At 43.4% G+C, this 26,326-nt stretch overlaps 1 protein-coding gene across 9 annotated transcripts in view; it reads right to left on the reverse strand.

Annotated features, from left to right (window-relative positions):
* The window catches only part of TRERF1 (transcriptional regulating factor 1), a 117,483-nt gene that overhangs the window by 24,773 nt on the left and 66,384 nt on the right, over positions 1 to 26,326 (reverse strand). For 6 of the 9 annotated variants that reach the window (XM_053310918.1, XM_053310874.1, XM_053310887.1 and 3 more), the window contains 2 exons: positions 2,710 to 4,351; positions 1,986 to 2,035 (listed from right to left, as the gene is read on the reverse strand). In XM_053310918.1, coding sequence (XP_053166893.1) covers positions 1,986 to 2,035; positions 2,710 to 4,095 — 1,436 coding nt within the window. In that variant the 5' untranslated portion in view covers positions 4,096 to 4,351. Of the gene's footprint in view, positions 1 to 1,985; positions 2,036 to 2,709; positions 4,352 to 14,226; positions 14,339 to 26,326 lie in introns of those variants that run through there. The other 3 variants (XM_053310912.1, XM_053310930.1, XM_053310896.1) reach the window with 2 other exon arrangements.

The raw sequence follows: 26,326 nt of genomic DNA on the forward strand, positions 1-26,326 counted from the left end.
CCGCTGGGAGCAGGCGGCAGCAGGAGGTGGCTGGCCTGCCAGCCAGAAAGTGCTAGGCGTGTGTGTGTGTGTGTGAGAAGAAGACTTCTGCCTGCCTGCGGGAGGCCAGCAGGACCAGGTGGAGGAGGCCCAGCCCAGCCACCAGGAGCAGCAGATGGCGGCAGGCTGGCCCGGGAATTGGGTGGGAGTGAGAAAGGGCCCGGTCAACTGCTGCTGCTCCTCCTCCTGTGGGGAGGAGCAGGAGAGGGGCTTGTGTGAGGGTGGGGAGGTCTCTGGGGATAGGGGGCTGCAGCTTGGCCAATAGGCGCCAGCAACGCTGCAGCCGCAACCAAGAGGGGTGAGGGGGATGGAAGCAACCGGATGGAGGAGGAGTGTGGCTCAGGTGAGGATGGAGATATCTCTGAGGTGGGGGCTGTGGCGGGGGTGAGGAGAGCAATGGGAGTTGAAGTCCAATAACATCTGGGGACCCACACGCTGAGAAACACTGATGTAGATAATGAAGAACAGCAGTTACAAGCTCTCGACACTGTGCTCTCTACCAGAACTCTGCGTTCTTGACTGAATGCAGTTTCCAAACAGTTTTCAGGGGCAGCCCCACATACAGCACACAACAGTAGAAAGGCATAGGTAATCATGGCCAGATCTGTAGTCTGCAGGTAAGGACACAGTTGGCACTCTACACAAAGCTGGGCACAGATGTGCAATATGTGGCTAATCCCACCTGCACCTCTGTTAATGAGACAATAACCGAGATCTGTGCAAGTCCACACAGAAAACTGCTTCTCTCTCCCCTTCCAAGAGCAAGAGATTCTGACATATCAATGTCAGAATCTAAAAATAATGGGAAAGGGTTTTGCCTAGACAAAGTGAAGATGTTCTAGAAATCTCAGTCGTCTTGTGGAAAAATGGGAAGTTGTTGAAAATGTGCATCTTTCCATTTTTCTAAGAGAAAGAGGAGTCTCTTCCTATATCTGGGCTGAGAAGGGTTTGAACCTTTCCTCTGGAGGCAAAGAATGTTTAGTATCCCCCCTTCACTTCCTGGAAGGTTCCAAGGAAGAAGCGTTGTCATTATAGACTCTCTCTTTTTTCTCTTTGAGTCCAGTTTGTCAGCTGGCACATGAACTTTCTAATCAGAGTTTTCACACCTCCTTAGTCTTCATGGTGATAGAAGGCGGTTTTACAACAGAGCCTTTTGGAAAGACTCATGTAGGCTTTTGACAAATGAGCTGTCCTTGCTCTTTTTAGTTTTTTAGCTGTTTTGTTCTGTTTTTATGGTTTTTTTTTAGTTTTATTGTTTTTATGTTTTATTAAATCGTTATTGCTTTATCTTGTTGTTAACCGACCTGGAGTCTTAGGATGAAGGGCAGTGTGTATGTACGTGTGTATGTATAAATAAATAAATGCACTCCTTACTTGAGCTTTTTCCAATCAAACAGTTGGTTCTCAGGTAAAGACTGCATCCTGCAAAGCCTCTGGGATGTCACTAGAACCCACTGGACCAGTGAAGTGTTAACAGAGCCAGTAGACTTGAGAGGGTTTTAAGAGAAGCCATCGTGGTAGCAGCCAGGGATTTCTTCCAAAGGGCAGTCTTCAGTTTCAACTTTCAAACTGTTCTGGCCTTTCTAGCAAATTCCTAGCACACCATATAGGCTCAAATGCTAGGATCCCCCTGTGATGATTGTGACCAAACATATTGGTCCAGGGGAGCAAGAGAAGAAATCAGATAGATGGTCCATCTACTGGTAGTGGTTCTCCATGGCTTCAGGCAGGATTTTTTCTCAGCCCTACCTGGAGATGCCAAGGACTGAACCTGGGACCCTCTGCATGCTAAGCAGGTGCTCTACCACTGTGCTACGACTTCATCCCCCATGCCTCATGCTCTTTGGTTTGTGAATACACAGATTCTAATAGATATAACTGTAAGTAAAGTCACTATCTTGGATTATATGAAGTTATAATACATCTATAATTAATCACAAATATACCTTTGCTCGGGAGAAACTGACTGGAGACTGCCATCAGGTAGGTGAACCTGCTGTTAAAGAAAGAGGGGAGAAATACCTGTGTATCATCATACTGAGGAATTATCTTATCTATATACATACATAACATCTAGCTCCCATCATTCTTTCTTGATTACATTCTAGCATGGTACTACAGTGGGGATACAATTGCAAGGAGGCAAAAACCTCTCCCCACAAAGCGAAGTTATCAGTCACGGGCAGATTTATCTCCACTCTGATGATGGGTCTGATACACATCTTTACTTTTTCCTATATACATCAATGACTGCCATTCACTCCTATACAAGAACCAAAGAGCTACACTTGGAAATGGTTTCAGTGAGGGCAAGCCACTGCCACAGAAGATGGACTGATCTCCATGGATTAAGATCCCATGGTGGCCATGACCCTCTGAGTGCAGAGTGCAATGGAGTCATTCTGGAACTTTCCCTATGGAATCCTGCAACATATAGGCCCACCCTCCATTCACACCCCTTCCATTCCAATCACAGGTATTACATTAGTTTAACAGCATGCTGCCAATTCTCATCAAGGCACATCAATGTACAGTCTTAAGATATCCAGAAACAGCACCAGTTTCTCTCACTGGCCTGAAAGACTCTCATTTCAGTGAGAGAAGCTAGTTTAGTTACTAGATTGCTTATTCTCAGCCTTAGATATCAGAAAGAAAACTGCAGAGACATACCTGAGGCCACCCTGCACTGGGAGACAACTGCTGTGGCGCTTTGCTATTCATGTGGATACCCGTTGGAGGCATAAGAGGCTGATGAACACCACCACTACCCACAGAATTCATGTCCTGCTGTGCTGGCCCCTCAGGCCCCTCTGCTACGGGGAGTCCAAGATGCGAGTCCATCAATACCCGAGACTTGTTGTCACTTTGGTAATGATTTTGCTGACTGGCATCTCCTGTTGGCTGTTGTTGCTGCTGCAATAGGTTCTGCAGATACAAATGCCTGAACGACTGCTGTTGATCTTGATAGAAGTATGGAGGTACGGCTCCCAGCTGGATAAGCTGCACAGGATGTCCCCGATCCTGAGAGTACTGGTGAGCTTCATGCAGAGACTTCTGGTCAGGATCTCTGTGATAGGCAGGAAGTTGCATCTGCATCTGTTGCTGCTGTTGCTGCTGCTGCAACTGTTGCATCATAGGCTGTATTGGATAATACTGAGCTGTTTGCATTGGGCATTGTCTCTGCTGTTGCTGTTGCTGTTGTTGCTGCTGCATCTCATGGATTAAGAGCCTGTGCTGTCCTTGGTGGGACTGCTGCTGCAGATAGTATTGATCTTGCTGGAGCTGCTGTGGCAGCAAGTGCTGAGAGTGCATTTGCTGCAGGTGGGCCTGCCCTTGGTGCATCGCAGGGTGCATTTGCAGGTGGGCTAGGTGCTGCTGGTCCTCATAATAGAGAGGCTGTTGGTGCTGCATGAGGTGCATCTGCTGCTTCTGCTGGGCACTTGCAAAACCCTGATGGACTTGCTGTGGCAGCTGTGGGTATCTCTGCCCTGGCTGTTGCTCAACAGCAGGCTTCTGAGACGGCAGTTGCCGAAGCGAGCTGTCGCTGGCGTTCTCCATCCCTGAAGGTTGAGCCTGAATTATTTGAGACACGTTGTTGACTTGGATTCTTAAGTTCTGGTTAGCAAACACTTGGGCAAAGGAGTCCAATTTATGCAAAACCCCACTCGTAAGTTTCTGCGACCTGGCCTCATTGGGTTGGGAACAGAGGTGTTCATATCCGTCAGTCGGTTCGGCTTGCCCAGCTGAACTCCACATGACATTCTGATTGTTCCTGACTGGGATGTGGTTTCCAGAGCCCAAATGGGCCCAGCTTGTCTGCCTAGAAGAATCCATCAACCCAAGAGTTTTGGACCCAACATTCAAAGCTATGTTTTCCCTAGAATCATGAGGGAACGAAGGTGAAAGGGGGGAATCCTGAGATCCATCCATGGCTGACGTTCCATAGCTGTGGTTCAGCGATGCAAGGGAATTCAGTTGCTGCTGCTGCTGCTGGTAATATAGGCCCTCGCTGTTGTTAACAAGGTGGCTAGTTTTGTACATCTGCTGGTCCCCCATTTTCAGCACCCTTGCTCTGATCAAGAACCATTTAAAATTTAAAAACAAACAAAACACCAAAACATGAACTATAATCCCTGAGAAGCCTAAGACATGCAAAAATGAACGTTGTGAAGTTATTTATTTTTACACGGGCCCACTTGTTTGACAGAACTGAATTCTTTGTGGTTGGTCATTCCATTTTCAGGCTGAGGATATTTCATATCTTCACAAAAAAGCTTTAAACAAGACCATACAGTCAGCATGCTCCAGGCACCTAGGAAATAAAAAGAAAAATATCGACAAGCTTGATTCTCTACATGACCGTATCAATCTCCTTTGGACAGGACTGTTCCTAACAAGATAAAAACAACAACAAAAACCACTAATCCCATTCAAACAGGAGCAGATAAACAGGTTTCAACTGGTCAGACCAAGGCTCAGTTTGGATCAGATTCCATGTCTAGCAGCCCATCCGTAGTGGCAGATCTGGCCTTTTGAAAGGCCTTCTCCTGCCATGTGGACCAGGCCTACTCATTTATCCTGGGCTCACAAATGGCCCTTGAGAATCCCTTTTTGTGATGCTGAAAGCTAAGGGCCAAACAATGTATTATACTGAATGCACTGTTTGTCCCTGCATTATTATTATTATGGGCTGACATCCCCCGCAGTGCTACAACAATGGGACACATTTTCTACAAGGGCTATTGTGAGGAGGGAAGGTGACCTGCATCCCTCTCCCCCGCCCCACCCAGTGTGCTACCTTGTTAGGCAAGCCTGCAGGGCAGCTAGTTTACTTGCTCCTTGTGAGGGCTGGACTCTTGCTCCGCCCATGTAAGGATGCATAACATGTCAGCTACTGATTTTTGTCCACCCTGTTCTGAAAGGAAGCTTCCATAGGATTCAATGAGTGCTTCACTCCCAGGCTAATAGAAGTTGGTTGGTTTTTTGGGTGTGTGTGTGTGTGCTTTTTGATGAGACAACTGTGCAAAGCGAAAGGGCTAAATATTGTATTTATTTAGATTTATATACCATCTTTCCACAAATCAGTGCTTCAAGACTGTGTGCAATCATCAACAGTCAAGAATAAAATGCAATAAACACAATTAAAACATACACTAAAACAATCAAGCACAGGGTAGTAAATCAATACACCTACCAGCAGCAGACCAAATTCGTAAAGCATACCCCAAATGCTTGTTTGAAAAGAAATATCTTTACCAGTCACCAAAAAGCAGCAGGAGGGGTCTGCCAGGTTTCTATGGAGAGGGAGTTACACAATTTAGGTGCCACCACTGAGAAGGCCCTGCCCCGGAGTCCCTGTGAACTGCATTTCCAATGGTGGTGGAACATGAAGCAGGAGCCCTTCTGAAGGTGCTAGTACAAGGAGGAGACCTGTTCTTGTGGTAGCAAGCATGAATTGTCCTCTTTGCTAAATAGGATCTTCCCTGGTTTGCATTTGGATGGGAGACTACATATGAACACTGCAAGATATTCCCCTTAAGGGATGAGGCCTTAGCTTAGTAGAAGAGCATCTGCATGCTTGCATGCAGAAGTTACCAGGTTTGCTCCATGGCATCTCCAGGTAAGGCTGGGAGAAACTCCTGCCTGATACCTTGGAGAGTTGCTGCAAGTCAGCATAGACAATGCTGAATTCAAAGCAAACAGCAGATGTAGTCTCCAAGAAGCCCTCCCACCATCGCTGGGATTAATTTTGAAAAAGGCATTAGGTCTACCAAATACTTGTTCATACTAAACAGGTAGACTTGGCCTCCATAAACTTGGCCTCCACTTGCTGCCACTGGAGGCCAAATCCAGAGCACATATCAGGTCTGTCAGCTAGCAGCAGCGGACAGATCTGATGATCAAGAAATACTCCACTGAAGTCCATATAAGACATCATTAACAGGTCTTCCAATCTGCCCAGGGTTGACAAACAGATTCTGGGAATCCTTTCTGTCACTGCTGGAAGCTAAGTCTGGATTAGGCACCAAGTCTATCAACATTCCAGCACTGGCAGACTTGGCCACTGGGACGTCCTCCTACTGCCATCTGGAGCAGATGGCAGATCTAACCCATTTATCTCGGGCTTGTAGATCCTGCCTTTGAGAAGCCCTCCAGTACTGGTAAAGGATGCCCAGAGCATGTACCACCAGGTCTACTATCTTAGTAAGAGTGTCTGAACATGGCCTCTGCTGAATAGTAGTTCTACAGAGCTTTGATCTGTATGGCTGAACAAGTGGTAAGTGTTGTACCTCAAGAGGACCTGAAGAGCTCTGCCTGCAAGTCCTGCTTCTTGCATGGATTTAATAGATGCAAAGGTATTAGGTTTCAACCAGCCTTGAGCAATTGACTCAAGCCACCCCCACCACTTTTTGATACAAGCCATCCATCCAAAAGTTTGTCCATCAAGGTTGAAGGCTGAGCTTTTATCAGGAAGAAATTTAATGGCAAAGTATTTTCCTCCCTTTTAGGTTCCATAACCTGTATCTGAACCCAGAGTAGTGGCTAGTCATGAACTTGCTGGTCATGAACCAGCAAAGAAGCAGCAAAGAGCAAGCAAGCTCAAGCAAACATTTTCTTAAGAAAAACTTGCTGCAAGAACCCTGAGAAATGATTACAGATTTATGATACTACAAATGTAATTAAGTTGATCGTTGAAAGGGAGAAGGGAAGAGAAGATACTACATTTAATATCCTCTCTACTTATTAAAATTTTTGGGGAAATATTACTCATCATCTCAGGAGAATCATTCTGAAAACCAAAATAAGTTAGTTAGTTTTTTTTTTAAAAGGAGGAACTAGTGCATTAACACTGTCTCCGCAATTAACTACAGAGCAGCAGATTCTTTTTTTAATGCCAGCATTATTGCAAAACAGAAGGACTATATTAAATTTTCAACTAATTGCATTTATTCAGTTTAGTACAAGAGATACACTTTCTTGCAGTCAAAATTATTCCTGAAGAAATCAAGCTATTCTCTTCTGCGCATGTCGGTGATGATCTTTTAGCTAAATTGCTCTATTCCCCCCCCCCCCAAGATACCTCAAAAAATTCTCATTGATGTCGGTGATGTATTAAGCAAGATAAATCTAAATCTTAGAGCTCAATTATAAAAACAGCCATATAAGAAGAAGCAATTAAATGACCCCTGTTGGGAGTAATCAAGATTTGTTTTCCTCTCAATTTTATGTGGTGTTGATGTGCCTCCCAAATAATTTTTCTAAAAGACAGTAGCAAAGAAAACAAACAAAAATGAGATTAAACTAAGGCTGTGATCCTAATTTTGCTATTTGGAAAGAAGAGCCACTGAAATCAATAACACTTATTTCCAAGTGCATTTAGGAATGGGCTATAAACTAAAAATGACAGCCTCTCATATTCAAAAGGCAGGGCAAGCAACAATTTCCAGAGCCCATCAGTTCCAAAGAGAGTTAATAGTATATTTTTGTCTACTCCGATGGAAATATGAGAATATCATGGCAAAGGGTTTCACAGTAGCATGAAATTCACAGTAGCATGAAATGATATAGAACTGCCTGCCTTAACTCCCTCCCCATATTTATCATTAGCTTAATATATAATTAGTTTGATATATTAGAATAATGAATATGAATACTTAGATGAACACGTATATGCCACTTTTCAACAAAAGTTCCCAAGGAAGTTTACATACATACATACATACATACATACATACATACATACATACAAACATAATAAAATGGCTCCCTGTCCCCAAAGGGATCATAATCTAAAAAAAGAAACAGACACCAGCAACAGCCACTGGAGGGATGCTGTGCTGGGGATGGACAGGGCCAGTAACTCTCCCCCTGCTAAACAGAGAGAGAATCACCACTTTAAAAAAATGCCTCTTTTGCTCAGTTAGCAGAGGAATACAATGGCCAGGGCATTATATTTATTGAAGGCTCCCAAACTCTGTAACAGGAATACATTTCAGCGTGTTTACTTTGTTTTGGCTTCACAGTTTGCTTTGAATTTATTTTTGAAGATCTGAAATTTGTTGTCTCTTTCTCTAGCAGCCAAAATACACTTTTGGGGAATCACTCCTGCACAGATCTAAGAACACATAATCATTTCTTGGCATCAGTATCAAACCCAAGAATCTGGACAATTTACAGGTGAAACTCGAAAAATTAGACTATCGTGCAAAAGTTCATTAATTTCAGTAATGCAAATTAAAAGGTGAAACTGATATATGAGATAGATGCATTACATGCAAAGCGAGATAAGTCAAGCCTTAATTTGTTATAATTGTGATGATCATAGCGTACAGCTCATGAGAACCCCAATTCCACAATCCCAGAAAATTAGAATATTACATGAAACCAATAAAACAAGGATTGTAAATAGAACAATATCAGACCTCTGAAAAGTATAAGCATGCATATGTATTCAGTACTTGGTTTGGGCCCCTTTTGCAGCAATTACTGCCTCAATGCGGTGTGGCATGGATGCTATCAGCCTGTGGCACTGATGAGGTGTTATGGAAGACCAGGATGCTTCAATAGCGGCCTTCAGCTCTTCTGCATTGTTTGGTCTCATGTCTCTCATCCTTCTCTTGGCAATGCCCCATAGATTCTCTATGGGGTTCAGGCCAGGCGAGTTTACTGGCCAATCAAGCACAGTAATCCCATGGTCATTGAACCAGGTTTTGGTACTTTTGGCAGTGTGGGCAGGTGCCAAGTCCTGCTTGATAATGAAGTCAGCATCCCCATACAGCTCTTCTGCGGAAGGAAGCATGAAGTGCTCCAAAATCTCCTGACAGACGGCTGCGTTGACCCTGGACTTAATGAAGCACAGTGGACCAACACCAGCAGATGACATGGCTCCCCAAATCAACACAGACTGTGGAAACTTCACACTGGACTTCAAGCATCTTGCATTGTGTGCCTCTCCATTCTTCCTCCAGACTCTGGGTCCTTGGTTTCCAAATGAGATGCAAAAGTTGCTCTCATCAGAAAAGAGGACTTTAGACCACTGAGCAACAGACCAGTTCTTTTTTTCTTGAGCCCAGGTAAGACGCTTCTGACGTTGTTTGTTGTTCAGGAGCGGCTTGACAAGAGGAATACGACATTTGAAGCTCATGTCCAGGATCCGTCTGTGTGTGGTGGCTCTTGATGCACTAACTCCAGCCTCAGTCCACTCCTTGTGAAAGTCCCCAACACTTCTGAATGGCCTTTTCCTGACAATCCTCTCCAGCCTGCGGTTATCCCTGCTGCTTGTGCACCTTTTTCTTCCACACTTTTCCCTTCCACATAACTTTCTATTCATGTGCTTTGATACATCACTTTGGGAACATCCAACTTCTTTTGCAATGACCTTTTGAGGCTTTCCCTCCTTATGGAGGGTGTCAATGATGGTTTTCTGCACATCTGTCAAGTCAGCAGTCTTTCCCATGATTGTGATTCCTAATGAATCAGACTGAGAGACCATTTAAAGGCTCAGGAACCCTTTACAGGTGTTATGGATTGATTAGCTGATTGGAGTGGGACACCTGGAGCCTAGACTGTTGAACATTTTCACAATATTCTAATTTTCTGGGATTGTGGATTTGGGGTTCTCATGAGCTGTACGCCATGATCATCACAATTATAACAAATTAAGGCTTGACTTATCTCGCTTTGCATGTAATGTGTCTATCTCATATATCAGTTTCACCTTTTAATTTGCATTACTGAAATTAATGAACTTTTGCACGATATTCTAATTTTTCGAGTTTCACCTGTAGATGTCTTGGATTTTTCCAGCTCTGACCCTTTCTAATCCTGTCTAATCCATTCCCAGCAAAGCATCACTCCAGTGACTGTTGCTAGTGTCTATTTTATGTTTCTTTTTTAGCCTACTTTCCAGTGGGCTTATGAGATCACCCGACATTCTGTGCATGTGTCCCCCATCAACTTTGCAACGCCTGGACCAATATGAACCAAATTGGGTACAGTTGCAGTGAGTGACACACATGGACACCTCAATGGCATAGCTTGTGATGATGTAATCCACCCTAATCCAAGTTGGTGGTTGCGTAAACTTTGGAGGCGCAAGTGGGCTAACTTGTGAACCGCTTAACCGATTTGAACCAAATTTGCTACAGCTGTAGGGACACATAGGGATGCCCTAATGGCGTGGTGTGTGATTATGTCATTCACTCCAGTTCAAGATGGTGGCCACCTGAACATCTGAGGCGCAAGCGGACTAATTTGTTGACTGCCTAACCTATTTGACCCAAATTGCATACAGCTGCAATGAGTGACACACACGGACGCCTCAATGGCATAGCTTGTGATGATGTCATCCATGCCAATTCAAGATGGCAGACGTGTAAACTTTTGAGGTGCAAGTAGGCTAACTTGTGAACCACTTAACTGATTTGAACCAAATTTGCTGCAGCTGTAGGGACACATAGGGACAACTCAATGGCATAGTTTGTGATAATGTCATCTATCCCAATCCAAGATTGTGGACACATGAATGCATGAGGGACAAGTGGGCTAACTTGTGGACTGTCTAACTGATTTGAAACAAATTACATACAGTTGTAGTGAGTACAACTCATAGGTGAGGTGACACATAGGGACACCTCAGAGGTGTAGTTTATGATGCTGTCATCCACCCTGATTCAAGATGGCAGAAGCATAAACCTTTTGAGGCGTGAGTGAGCTAACTTGTAAACCACTTAACCAATTTGAATCAAATTTGCTACAGCTCTAGGGACACATAGGGATACCTCAACAGCAAAGACTGTGATGATGTAATCTACCCCACTTCAAGATGGTGGACACATAAACTTTTGTGGCGCAAGTGCACTAACTTGTGGACAGTCTAACCAATTTGAACCAAATTTGCTACAGCTGAATGGACACTTAGGGACAGGGTGGATTTGATTTAAATCAAACTGATTTAAATCATGATTTAAATCACTAGCAGGGTGGATAAAAATTAAAAAAAAATCCGATTTAAATCAAAAAAATCGGATTTTTTTCTTTAAATCGGATTTTTTTTTATTTAAATCGTTTTTTTAAAAAATTTTTATCCACCCTGCTAGTGATTTAAATCAGTTTGATTTAAATCAAATCCACCCTGCTTAGGGATGCCCCAATGGTGCAATTTGTGATTATGCCACCCACCCTGATCCAAGATGGCGGACACATGAACATTTGAGGTGCAAGAGATCTAACTTGCGGACCTCGATATGCACCAAATTTAGTTCCGATGTAGAGAGAGTGAAAGGAAAGTTGGCTGATTAGTTCTTACTAGAACAGCTTGTTAGGCTGTGAGCCCTTTGGGGAGCAATTTTATTTATTTCTATGTATACCACTTTGGGAACTTTTGTTAAAATGCTGTATATAAATATTCATCATATTCATGTCTTTCTCTGAAATTAAGGACCCGTTCAGACATCACTCTCGTCAGTGACTGTATTTACCAGCTAGGAAGCACAACAGGAAATACTTCACAGAAGAGGTGCTTCCTGCTGTAAATGTTTAGAGCTACCATTGCTGTTTTGGTGCAATCTATCTCCCAAACAGATCCTGCTGACCCATGTAAAGAACAGGGATACCACAGTGTCACCACTCTGTATTATCCCACATTAATGGGTTTGTTTGTTTATTGTGCATGGCTCGTGCTCTCAGTCAGAAATTGGATCGCCCGCAGGTCTGTGGGTAACACCCTGCCTCCTTACTAAAGGACTTGGCTATTACAGTCAGTGGCTTACATTGATTCATTTACTCATGAGTAGTGCTATTGAAATTAGCAGACCACATTTACATGTCCTATTATTTAACCGAGATCCGGTTGGCGGGGACTAGAGACAGGGCCTTTTCGGTTGTGGTGCCTCGGCTTTGGAACACCCTCCCTGAAGAGCTTCACCATGCTCCCTCCCTCAGTGTTTTTAGAAAACATCTCAAAACATACCTTTTTAAGGAGGCTTTTTAATGTTCCATTATTGTTTTGTTATATCTGGTAGGTTTTTAGCTTCTTTAGCTTTTTATAATTTTCAGTTTTAATTTGAACCTAATAATTGTGGTTTTTAATCTGACTTTTAAAAAAAGAAGTTAATTTTATTACTTTTATTGTATCTGTGTCTATCTTATTGTTGTGAGCCGCCCCGAGCAGTAGTGCACTGGAGGAGTGGGATATAAATATTTTAAATAAATAATAATAAATTAGTTTCCATGGGAGAGCTTATGAGTAACTTAGTCTGGATGTAAGCCACTGACTGTAATAGTCTGTCTAATAACTCACTCCCCCATCCCCCACATATTATACACGCATCCCTCTACCTCTATGGGATTTCAGACAGAAAGGGACATTTTTAAAAAAATATAAAGGTTGAAGCCCCCTGCCCTAACACATCAATCAGTTCTGCCACTGATTAATCTTCAGTGTCGTCAGGGATGGTAATGCATAGCCAACCAAGTTTATGTTTGAACTTTAAAACGAAACAAGAAACTCTGAAAAATCAGGGAATTGACCTTGGTACTAGGGATAAAAGAAAACAAAACCTTCTTTTGTTTAACACAGATGTCTAGAGTAGTTTAAACATAATTAAGATACATTTACTATCATACAAACAAAAGGCCAATGTTACTTTCTGATTGTCTAAAGTCTCCTTTACTGAGTGAAGCCTCTGTATCTAATTTTTTTAAAAATAGGCAACATTCAACTGTAAACCTTGGTATTTAAGCACAGTAGTTAGAAGTACAAATTGTATAGCAGTTTCTAGATTTTAAACAAAAACAGTCCAACACCTAAAATATTACCAATGTATTTAAAGCATTTCTATGGCGTTTTTCTATTAAGAACATTAAAAGCAGTTTACAGAAATAAAACCATAATATACAACACAAACAGTAATGAAATATAAATTAAAATGGATTTATCTTTGCATAAAGATGTATAAAACTAATGTGAGCAGCAATTAAAAAAACACACACTAGTAAAAGGTGCAGATAACAAAGATCAAAGCTTGATCTTGGATGGATAAAAGCACTGGTGCTTCTGTCACCAGTCCAGGAGAACATTCGGCGTGTGAGGAACCACTGGAAAATCTTCTCCCTAGGAGCCACAACTAATTCACCTGGTGTGAAAACCTAGAGGAGGGCCTCCAAAGCAGAGCTTTTGTTTTCGGCAGACATACAGGAAAAGATGGTCTGTCAGACATCCCATTCTCAATCTGTTTAGGGCTTTAAAAATCAAAACAAACATGCTAAATTGAGCCTAAAAACTCACTGGAAGCCAACACAGATATTTTAAAATCCAGAGTGGTGTATCCTTGTTGACTGTCACATTCTGAACAAAGTAAGATTTTTGAATTGCCTTCAAGGGCAGCCCTATGTACAATATCTCACAGTGATCTAACCTGAATGTTACCAGAGTGTGGATAACTTTAAACAAGCCAACTCTGCCTGGGAGGGGTTAGCTAGTACATCAGTCTAACCTAACAGGGAGGCCATAGCATCTGCTTGGCATGCAGAAGGTTGCAGGTTCAATCCCTGGCATCTCCAAGTAAGGCTGGAGAAACACTCCTGCCTGAAACACTAGAGAACTGTTTTCAGTCAGTGTAGACAATAGGGATGTGCATGGAAACAGCTCGGAGGCCCTTTATGGGCCTCCAAACCAGTTCGATGGCAGGGGATGTTTTGCTTTAAGAGCAGGGGAGGGTGCACTTACCCCTCTTGCTGCCGGCATCCGTTTTTATAAAAGCTCATCAAGGCCCTATTGCCCGGATATAACCGCAAGTCCCTGATGTGCCGGTGTGTCGGGGACTTCCGGTTATATCCAGGCAATGGGGCGGCAGGGAGGTACGCTGCCGCCCCGATGAGCTTTTACAAAAACGGACGCCGGCAGGGGGAAAGCGGCGGGAGGGGTAAGTGCACCCTCCCCCGGTCTTAAAGTGGCACCCCCGCCACCTTCAAGCCTCCCCGCCGAGGCTCTGTGCACACCCCTAGTAGACAATACTGAGCTGGAAGAACCAATTGTCTGACTCAGGATCAGGCAGCTTCCTATGTCCCTAACCTTGGCCTAGTACATGGTCTGAGTTATGACATAGCCATTTTGCTAAAGCCAAGCAGGCCTCAGTCTTGTCAGTGCCTGGATGAATGCCCACCTGGGAGCCAGATGTAAGCTACCTTAAGTCCCATGGCTGCAGGCAGGATCTAAGTGTAACAAATAAATAAGCTGATGAAGTGCACTTTGTGCCCTGGGCATATTTTGAGCATCCAACAGAAGGGCCAGATCTAACAGTGCCCTAAGCTGTGAATTTGCTCCTGAGGATGGAGTGCAATCCTATCCAGTCAGCAAACACCCTGCCGCCCCCCTCCCCCGGCACAAAGTTCATTAAGCCACTTACTGACAGCACCTGTTTTATCCGATTTAATAAACAGATACCAACAAATCTTTTTTTTAAAAATTCCCATTATATCCCATAACCTGTGATGAAGCAACTGACACATCACATGTCAATGAAAGGATGAAAAGTTAGGGATTAAAAATAAAATAAAATCAAAGAATATAATAATAATTGTAATATGCCTCTTGGTCATATGCTAAGTTTTTCTTTCAGAACTAAGGCAATGTTTAATTTTTCCTGTCTGAATGAGGTTCTAGTTGATAAAGGTCTTTAAAAGCTTCTTTATCATTTTAAGATTGGAACGACCCAGATTGAGAAGAAGTTGCATGCTCTCTTCCCCTTGCTGAGGGGGCCTGAGCTGTCTTGATTTCATAAGGGAAGAGATACCAAGTTAGCATTTTCAGATCCTGATCATCTTGAATTTTCCACATTCCATTTCTAATGCTCTCTTCCTTTTCTCAGGACACTGATATATTTCATGGCCTCCCCCGCCCCATTTCTGGATCTACAGACAGATACTGCCTCTAAAAAGTCCCAGAAAACATTTTTTTATTTTTTATTTTTAAACAGCTTATAAAACACAAACACCACACACATTGTTCAGATAATAAGGCTGACATCCTGACTAGTGTTGCACTGGCACAATGAGAGAAGCTGCATAAACTTAATTAGTTTGTAGAGCCATGTGACTCTGTGGTTCTCCATTATGTTGCACAACCATTAGTGGAAGACCTTTTCTGGGACACACAAAACACTCGTACCACGTGACTTGTGCAACATCACAAACATCTTCCACTAGTGCAAAATTGAGCCTGAAACAAATCTTCCTTTCTTTGTGCAACAGCATTGGGCTGCATCTAGCGCAGGACTGCTCAACTTCGCCCCTCCTGCAGATGTTGGCCTAAAACTCCCATAATCCCTGGCCACTATTGGCCACTGTGGCTGTGGATTATGGAAGTAGTCCCAAAACAGCTGGGGGACCAATGTTGAGCAGGCCTGATTTAGTGCAATCATGTTCTGGATGTAGGCCACTGCCTTAAAAAATGGTCAAAAAAATTCCTCAAGATTCTGAGTGTTCTCAACAACTTCCCAGCACTATATCCCCTAACCCAACATTCTGTCTGTCACCTCTCCATTACTGCTCTGCTGCAGCGTCTACATCCACCGTTTCATCTTTCCTCCATCACTCCTGCTATCAACACTCTAACCCACCTATTTGGCTTGGTGCAGGCCAGGGACCGCTTCTTATGTTATGTTCTGCACTCAAATACAAAATATATCTTAAAGGTACACATGTGTACTGAATACAGCTTCTCACTTTATTACAAGATTGCAAATGGATTGGCTCTCTTTCTACGTATATTTTAAAAGGAAGAACTTATACAGGTGTGTTCCCTTTTGAGGGAGGAGCTATGATTCAGAGTGCATAATTGGCATGTAGAAGGTGCATCTCCAGTTAAAAGGGTCTCATGCATGGGAGCTGGGAAAGACCACTACTTGAGATCCAAGACAGCCATTGCCAGTCAGATTGCACAATACTAGTTTAGACCAGGCCTGCTCAACTTAGGCCCCCCAGCTGTGTTTGGACTACAACTCCCATAAACCCCAGCCACAGGGTCCTGTAGCCAGGAATTATGGGAGTTGTAGGCCAACATCTGCAGGAGGGCCGAAGTTGAGCAGGCCTGGTTTAGACGGACCAATTGTCTTGACTCATTTATAAGGCAGGTTCATATAGATGCAAACAAAACATGTATGCTTTGTGCTTGGATACTGGAACTTAAGTACAACACACCATGCAAGCAGCCACCTCAGGAGAGAAAGGGTAAGTACAGTTCAGTTAGAAATGGCAAGGGCTGCATATGTGTCTCTTCTAAGACCTGTCAAGATGGAAGAGCTGGGACTTTGGCAACAGGGGGATTCAAAGGTGCTTGGGACCATAAATAAGCAGGTTTGCTACTTGGTTGCTCAGCACTCCCAACCTGTGTTCCCTCTAAGGGCTGTGTGTGTGTGTGTGTGTGCGTGTGTGTGCGCGCGTGCATGCGCTCACACGTTTCTTGATGTCCACTCAGTTAATTTTAGATCTTGCTCAGGTGGAATCAGGAAGGCCCTAATCTGAATGCATGTGTGCGCACATTGCCTTGATACTGCTGCCCAGAACAAAACTCATTCCGCACTCAGATGAAAAAAAAATTAGAGAGAAAACTGCTCACAACATGATGTACACCTAGAGCTAATACGACATTCCCGACTATTAGAACAGCCATTGGGTGAGGCCCCAGTGAATCCAGTACAGCAGTGCTTGGCAGATCTGAGATGCCTGGGAGGCATGGCCCCTAGACTGGGATATTCAGAAGTAAAGTTATTTAATAAAATCTTTAATTGTTCCAGACAGCCCCATTTCTGTTCTAAGTATGTTTCTTGTAAAGAGGATATAGAGAAGTCAATTTACTCTCTCCATACACTCACAACGTCCGTCACTAAGTCTAGTAATTTTGTCAAGTGTCCACTGTCTGCCTCCTAAATCCAAAGAAAAATGTGTCAAGGCCTGTAGTACAGTCTTGTTAGGTCACCTGCAAGGACCAGCATTATGTGATGGTTAACTAAAGGCAGCTGTTAGCATAATTAGTTGCAAACCACGGCTGATTAGAAGAGGAATGTTTGGAGTATTATGCTGTTCAATAAGTTGTTATACAACTATGGAAAAGAAACATTCATGAGATTGAGACATTTAACAAGCACCGGCAATTATATGTGAATTACTGGAATTGGACTATCCCAATAGAAATTATTATGCAGGAAATAATGGCTATGATGCTTGTTTTGATCCCTCTTCTCTTTCCATTAAAAATTATTTAATAGGAATTAAAATGCTATCCTTTACAATTAAGAACATGATGATAAACCCATCTTAACTGTAACCCTTTTTCTTTACTCATTTTTGATTGTGTCTTGACAAATTCAATTTAAGCAAATAAAAGGATCTGCATTACTCATATCTCATATGAGGATTTTTAAGAGCCATATCCTAAAGAAGCATTTTGAACACAGCAAATGCAGCTTCTTTGTGGAGGTGGCATAGCTGTTTAAATCTTATTCTAAAGAACTGTCCTTCCTCTTTCAAAGAGGAATAATGTGGTTTTGTTAAGAATATTTTTTAGGTAATGCTTTCACTTACTATGAATCTTGAAACTATGCAAGTCAATTCTGAAATCTTCTACCAGACATATGAAACACATACATGTGCATAAGCCAAGGAGGACAACCTATACTCCGGTTCTTGTTTCTACTCAGTGGGAAAGAAAGGAGTAAGAGGAGGACAGCACAAGACCAAAGCTGAGTCCCTCTTCCTCCTGCCTGTTCCAATCCTAATGGGTTCTCCAAAGGGCAGGGAAGAAGGGAAAGGGGACTGAGATGTCAGATGCAACAACCTAAATGAATCTGATGCATTTAGTGGGTTGAGAAGTTAGTGGATGTTCATCTACAAAAGGGCTGAGGTACAGCGAAGAACAAAGCAACTATGCAAGTTCAGAGTGTTAGTAAGTGTAAATAATTCCACAGAAAGTGGAAAGCTAAATGTAACACTCACCTAGGCTTTCAAGGACCACCTCCTTATTTACTTACAGTTTATTTATTTATGGCCTTTAGGGTATATCCTCCTGGAGCAGCTAACCACAACAGATAAAACAGAGGGAATCACAGTATAAAAGAACGGCCACCCATCCATATAAACCTACCTGTAGCTTAGGATCTTCCTCCAAGATACATCTTCTGGTCCCCTTATCATCTGAGCTACGGTGGAGAAGTTACACAGGACAGGATAATCAGAAAGCACTAGCCCTATTCAGATGCTGTGTTTGATACATGTACCAACTGTGTACAATGAGTGCACACACAGATTTTAACACAAATGCAGTTATTCACACATCATGTTCAATGCATGTGTATGAGTATATTTCCTATCTGTACCCTCTTTTTGAGGGAAACTGTATTCAGGTTTACTTTTAAAATGAATTCATGTATGGCTGTGTCCAAAAGCCTGTACACACACAGACACCTACACACACACACTCAGTATAATGTCTGAATAGGGCTAGAGGCACCAAGATTTTGGGACAGCTTCCCATGGGGAACTGGCTCCATCCCCTCCTTGAGGCTTTCCAATGCCAGGTAAGGCAATTTTATATCAGAGAGCCTGGCAAGCAAGCTCTCTGAAACCGACAGGTTTCCTTCTAATTTTCATATTAAGTTGTGCTAGGATATTTTGGGACATAGGAAGCTGCCAAAAGCTCCACCTTTTGGGTGGAGTCAGACCACTGGGTCCATCTAGCTCAGTATTGTCTACACAGACTGGCAGCGGCTTCTCCAAGGCTAGCTCCAGTAACCTCCCTTTCCTTTTACAAATTCTTTCCCAGTCATTGTCAGGAATCGACACAAAACAAGTCCACATAACTCAGTCACTCCTCCCTGCTGCAGAAGGCTGCAGAGAGTTTGAGCAGTGTTGATGGCATAATCACCTCAGCCAATGGAAGAGTGTTTTTGCTCTGCCAGGGAAACGTGAATTTTTAAACAGAGTTTCTAAACAAACTAGGATGAAAAAATGGCAACACTATCTAATGGTGAGCTGTTTAATGGGTTAATACTAGTAAAAATACTATCTGAGGATTTAGGAGACATCCCCATTGATCTAGAATAAAGTTCCCTTCTACTACTGCAACTAGATCACCAGTTGCAAGGGCTTAGGCCCAGTTATGGCCTCATCCCAATGGTGGTACCATCTGCATCCTTGAATTTCCTGTAAAAGAAATGAATGGCTCTCATTCAGGACCACTTCTTTCCCTGAGGGGAAAGAAGGCACAAGTGATGACTCCCACTGCTGGTATTTGTGCTTTTTGTGTAACAGGCCAATTGGGCATCTTCCACTTCTGAGACATACAAGTCCCACTCTTTAAATCTCTCTGTGGGCTAGGCATATTGGAATCCTCTTGTAAAACACAGCTTTCCCTGTGCTGCCCCTAAAGATAGTGTGTGCTCTCTCTCTCTGGCTCAGTGCACACTATCCCAGCAAGTCGGTACAAAGTTCAGGAGGAAAAACCAGCGGTGCCTGGTGTGCACGCATTCGTGACACCTCCGACTTGCCGACACATTCCCGACATGTCCAACCAACTTTCCAGCGTCAGGTGAAGAATGTCGGGTTCCTTCCTATGGCCAACTTTCACCAGCCAACTTCAATTCTTGGTTAGAAATTAGACGGAGAGTGTTGGGCACAGGAAAGAACCCAACGTTCTCCACCCAATATGGCAGGTTTGGGCGACACACAAACACTGGAACTTTTCGCAATGTGTGTGCACTGGGCACATATGGGTCCTCCTCCTGCATTTTGTACCAAATTGCTGGGGATAGTGTGAATAGACCAGATAGATAGATAGATAAGCGCACACAATCATTAGGGAGAAAGTTTAATTTATTTATTAATATGTGATAAATTATGTATATTGCCTCCTGTCTTTGCAGATTGGGGACCCACAGAGTACCTAATGAAAATAATATAAAAAATAATATCTATATTTCGCTTAGGTGTATCCGTGGCTAAACCCATGTGTGGCAGCTCTTGCAAGAGTTCACAAGCAGAAGCATTATGGTGATTGGGCAGTGGAGACTCCATATGCAGATAGGGAGGAAGAGCCTGTGAGAGCAGAAGCATCATGGAGATTGGGTAGAGGGGATTCCATATGCAGATAGAGAGGAGAAGCCTGTGATGGTTAAGGACAGTTGCAATGCAACTGTTACTGGCTGGAAGATGTTCTTGATTGCAGAGTAGATAAATTTATCTTCTTTACACTTATTTCTCTTAGATGTGCCGTTCCACCAGAAATCACATGAGTGGTGCAACTCTCATGAGAGTTCCGGACACGCAGGCAGCAAGTAGTTTGGATGGGCGGTTGACCGGCTGACTGAGGGAGCTGCCGCCATCGATGGAGGCTTGACCAACTGAGGGAGTAAGCAGTTTTGGTGGGCGGTGGAGCAGCATGTAGGGCAGGAGCCAGTGGCCCGGGTGAGGGAGCTGGTGGTGGCGAGGAGGATTGTAGGCTTCGGTGGCTGTGGGAGCTGGCGGTGGTGAAAGAGGAAGAGGATTGGAACCTTGGACAATAGAAGGAGGTGGCGGAGCTTGGCCGAGTGAGGGGGCTGGTGGGGGCGAGCAGGACACAACAGTGCCTTCTCTACAGCGATCAATGGTGAGTGTAAATAGGCAAGGGGAGGAACACAGAGAACAGGCGCAAGGTGGCAGAGAGGACGCTTCAGAGAGGATGGTGGACAGTCCTCCTCTCCGCCCATCCTGCTGCCAGCATGTCGGGATGCCCCACACTGGGGCCAAGCAGAACCACTATCTGCAGAACAGAGAGGGAGGAGGGGATGGGGGGCCAAAACGAAGAACTGTGAGGGACAAAAGCACTGACTCTTCCTGCCAGATTTTTTTTTTAAAAACCATTCTGAACTTCAATAACTCTGACAGACATGGGAGCAGCCCCATTCCTTACAGTACATGCACCCAGTTGCCCATTCAAATGCTAAGCTAACTGTACATTGACCAAGGCTGCAGACAGAACTGCCCTGAGCCTTTTGGAAGGGCGGTATAAATTTTTTAATAATAAATAAATAATAATAAAATAATAAGTCACTCTCAGCTCCCTCTTGCTGTAGTCGAGCATGTCTGCTTATTGCCAGCTGCAAAAGAGGCAGGACATCATTGCTCCCTTTAAGTTGTGTGGACACTCAAATGCCCACAAGCCTTTCACTGTCCACACACTCTCACTCAGGCAAAATTTGGAAGCCCCCACATTGAATGCATGTGCATATACACTGCCTTGATACTTTCAACCACAACAAAACTCAGCAGTCCTCACACAGATCATGGGGGTGGGGGACCCAGGGGAGCCACTATATTTACAAGAACAAGTTTTCAGCCACGGACAACTGCACACAGGCTCAGACTGTGTCAACAGGGCACATTCCCGGTGCGCGCCCCTGCACCCATCAGCAGTGTATTCTCCCACTCTTAATTACCCATTCTACTCAAAACCCGGCATCAACATGGTATCCTTCTGTTTTGGATTTGAGGATAGGAGGCACTACCCCTATGTCTCGGGTAGATTTCAGATGGCACTCTTGGTGATGATTGCTCTTCTAAATGGGAGCTACTATATGGAGTCCCTCAGGGCTCCATTCTGTCACCAATGCTTCTTCACCAATGCATCATCTACATGAAACCGCTGGGTGAGGTCATTAGGAGATTTGGTGCTGGGTGTTATCAGTATTCTGACAATACACAAATCTATTTCTCCTTGTCATCAACATCAGGAAATGGCATTAGCTCCTTAAAAGCCTGTATATGGGCAGTAATGGGGTGGATGATGGAGAAAAAATTGAAGCTGAATCCAAGCAAGATGGAGGGTGCTCACTGTTGGGGGTCATAATTTCAAGATGGGATGGAACTTCCTGTTCTGAATGAGATTACACTCACCCAGAAAGAACAGGTTTGTAGCTTGGGAGTATTCTTGAACCCGGGTCTCACCCTGGTGCCTCAGGTTGAATCTGCCTCAGGCTGAGGACCAATTTGATGGTTTATGCGGCAGTGGTGCATGCGGCAAAACAACAATTTTGGTCCGCACGCATTGTGTCTAGAGGTTCGCATTCACAGAGCTATCCCAGGTTTATTTCTGTTCCTTTCTGTTTTGAATCAGTCCCCAGAGAATTTGTTCTGCTGTAATGCTTTTAATGGGTTCTTTGTGGATAAAATCTCCTGTATTTGGGCCAACTTGGACTCCACTATTTCTTCAAGGTCTATGAAGGAGGTGTCCAGCAATCCCTCTTGCAGTATTAGATTGGATCAGTTTCAATCTGAGATTCCTAAGGATGTGGACAAGCTACTTGGGGTGGTGTGTCCTACCACTTGTTCTCAGGATCCTTGCCTGATTTGGCTGCTTCTATCTAACAAGCAGATTGTTGGTCTATTTAATATCATAAATGCATCATTGAGGGAGATGTAAAGTGTCCCCTTGCTTCAAGGAGGCAATGGTTAGATCACTCCTTAAGAAGCATACCTTGTATCCCTTAGCAATGGCTAGTTACAGGCCAGAAATGCACTTTGTCCAAGGGCAATGTTGGGTGAGGATAAATCCAGCCCCACTTGACAGTGGTGAACAAAATATTAGATGTGAGGAGAAACCCTGTGCACCCCTCAAACCTTTGTTCAACTTCAGTCAATTAATTTCTCCCATCCAAGTCAAAGGACCCACTAAGTTATATGACGCCTTGCACTGAAATTGTGTTTGGTTGGCTTTTTAAAAATGATGTAAACTACTTTCAAGCTTTGAGAAAAACAGCATAGAAATATTTTAATGGCTAGTTCTAGCATAATCTAATCTAAAACTGTTATTAAAAACAGTGTTTTTAAATATGCATACAGCACTTTTCCTATTCATTCAGAGCACTTATGGTATTAAGGGATTCATTTCCCTTTGTCACAATTAATTTATTTTCCAAATCAGGTTCAGACCAGGACTACTAAAAATATGGATGAAAATCGGACTATGCACTTTTGAATGCTTAGTTTATTGGTTTTGAGGGTTTTTTTTGGGGTTTTTTTTTTTTTTTTGGCATTATTTTATTTTAAACGACACTAACCAGACAAAGGCAATTTCTGTTATGTCCCATTTTTCGAAGTTTGAAAATCATATCTCCTATAGAAAAACATTTTCATTATCAGGTCTGCAGGCATCGTGACACAGAAATGGAGGAGACCATTTCTAAGTAACAATCTGATACATGTCTTACATCTAAAGCCAAGTAATAATGTTTTCCTGGAAAGAAAGCACACACACAGTGGGAAGGTTCAGTCATCAAGAGGAAGCACAACATTGACACCACAATAACCAAATTTTGGGTTGTTTCATCATATAATGGTTTGTCCAGGTCCTGTCCCTTTTCCTTACCTTCCATAATCTAGGATTGCTTCTCTCTATGCAAGAGCCTTGGGAGGGTGGAGCTACTAAAACAAGCCAAGACTAAATCACAATTCTGGCTTCATATATCATGCAAGGCCACAGTTAGGACAAACTAACCAACTTCAAATCCTAGGTTCAGCTTGTGGTTTGATTGGCTGAAATAAACCATCGTTTGTTGACTTGTGTGGCTTCAGACAAACTAACAACTGTTTAAAAAAACCCCAAAAAACCACACACACACACAAAACAAACAAACAAAACAAACAAACCATGGTTCCGCTTCATGTCTGATCCTGTGCAGTATGTGAAATTTCCCCATCATCCACTAAATGATTTAATTAGCAAATGCCTATACAGGTTGAGTACCCCTTATCCGAACTGCTTGGGATCAGAAGTGTTCTGGATTTTGGACTTTTCCAGATTTGGAATATTTGCATAATGAGATATCTTGGACATGGGATCAAAGTCTAAACACGTTACTGTATTTTATTTTCTCTCTCTCTAAGTCTCTCTTCTCCACTCTGCTTCCTTGATCCTACCTGCCTCCATTACGGCCCTTTTATTGGCATGGCAAGACTCCCCCAGAGTGCTTCACATGAGTCCTGAGGGTGTCTCAGCTACCCGCCCTGCGAGCCCACTCTGGGCCGCCCACAACACTGCCGCAGAACCCGTGTTTGCTGGCGCCTGGCTGGAGGAAGGCCTCCAGAGCACATGGATGCCGCCGATCAGCTGTTTGGCAGTGTCTGGGAGCAGCAAAGCCTGCAGGCCTATTGTGGAGAAGGTGGGGAAGCATGCTTCCGCCTCCCCTTCCCCTAGCTACCTCTTGCCAGCCACCAACAACAGAGAGACTGGCATACCCACAACCCTACTCGCCTAAATAAGTTTTGACTGCATGTTTAAAAGCAGCAAAATTGGGAATCTGTGAGTGAGTGAGCGGTGTCCGGATTTTGGAGCATTCCAGATTTCGGATGCCCGGATAAGTGATACTCAACCTGTACCACTATGATACTACAGAAGTTAATACTTTTCAAAAGCATAAACAAGCTGTTCTATCACAAAGCACTGCAGTTACTTCACCCCACCCTCAGCCTGCACAAGTTCGAGCTCCTATAGTTGGATGGTTTTATTGATACGCTTGATCTTGCCCAAAAGATCTTAAAGGGAATTATCTTTGTTCAACAAACCTATGAATTAGGTTGCGAAAGTCTTGCCTGAGGACATTTGGTGAAATTCATGGCTGAATATTCAAACCCAACATTTTAGATCACAACTTCTGTGACCCACCAAGTGAAAAACAGTCTATTAACCATAAATGGTCCACCAAAAGCTCAATAAACCTTGTTTAGCTGCCTGGTTAGGAACGCAGAATCAGGAGAGTTATCAAGAATCTGGCAAGCTACAATACATGGCTGTTGGGTTGTGTACACCTTGGCAAACCACAGGTTGTGGCAGGCTGTTCTATCCACTTTCTGAACATAGGAAGCGGCCTTAAATGGAATCAGACCATTGGTCCATCTAGCTCAGTATTGTCTACACAGACTGGCAGTGGCTTCTCCAAGGTTTCAGGCAGGAGTCTCTCTCAGCCCTATCTTGGAGATGCCAGAGAGGGAACTTGGAACCTTCGGCATGCAAACATGCAGGTGCTCTTCCCAGAGCAGCCCCATCCCCTAAGGGGAATATCTTACAGTGCTCACACATGTAGTCTCCCATTCAAATGCAAACCAGGGGTGGATTCTGCTTAGCAAAGGGGACAATTCATGCTTGCTACCACAAGACCAGCTCTCCTCCATTATGGCTTTTAATTATGGCTCCTATTATAGCTTAATAACCACTGAAATACCTATCTTCCATGAGTTTGTCTGATCTTTTTAAAACAATGCAAGCTACTGTCTTAATAATTATATATTTATGAGTTCTAGCCAGGCCTCAGCATTGCTCTGACACTATTATTTGTGGTTTCTCATATTTCATATTAGAGAAAATGACTAATGACAACAGCAGTTCCTAGCTTGTTACAGTTTCTTCAAATAACTTTCAGTGGCAGCTTCCTCTGTGATACAGTATTATATATTGGTAAACAGTGGGTTTCCTTTTATCATGGTGAAATTACCCTAATTGTTTAAGCAGTAAATACTCTTCCCAATATAGCATTTCAGTTACTTAACCAGAACATTATTATTCACATAGCTCTTAATGGCCTAAATGCTGTACTGTGTTGTTATTTTTTTTAATCATTTGCATGACTGACAGATGTTATCAGTAGTTTGCTAGTATTCCCATTTTACAGACAAGGAATTAAGACCGAGAAATAATGGCTTGCTGAAAAGAGCCAGAGCCATGTCCAGGTGCAACACTGAATCTTAGTTGTACCATGCCAGCCCAGTCTGGTCTAATACACACGAGCCAGGTCTGTGCTCACAGGAGCACACCATGGATGTCATAGGAACATAGGAAGCTGCCATATACTGAGTCAGACCCCTGGTCCACCTAGCTCAGTATTGTCTTCACAGACTGGCAGCGGCTTCTCCAAGGCTGCAGGCAGGAATCTCTCTCAGCCCTATCTTGGAGATGCCAGGGAGGGAACTTGGAACCTTCTGCTCTTCCCAGAGCGGCTCCATCCCCTAAGGGGAATATCTTAAGAGTGCACACACATCAAGTCTCCCATTCATATGCAACCAGGGCAGACCCTGCTTAGCTAAGGGGACAAGTCATGTTTGCTACCACAAGACCAGCTCTCCTAACATTAATTCTCCATTCTCATGGAATGTCTAGGACACCATGGGAATCTAGCACACCATGGAACTCTAGGACCAACAAACGGAAGTACTTTTTCACACAACGCATAATCCACTTGTGGAATTCTCCGCCACGAGATGT

Source organism: Hemicordylus capensis, chromosome 1 (assembly GCF_027244095.1).
Source record: "Hemicordylus capensis ecotype Gifberg chromosome 1, rHemCap1.1.pri, whole genome shotgun sequence".
NCBI classification, from domain to species: Eukaryota; Metazoa; Chordata; class Lepidosauria; order Squamata; family Cordylidae; genus Hemicordylus; species Hemicordylus capensis.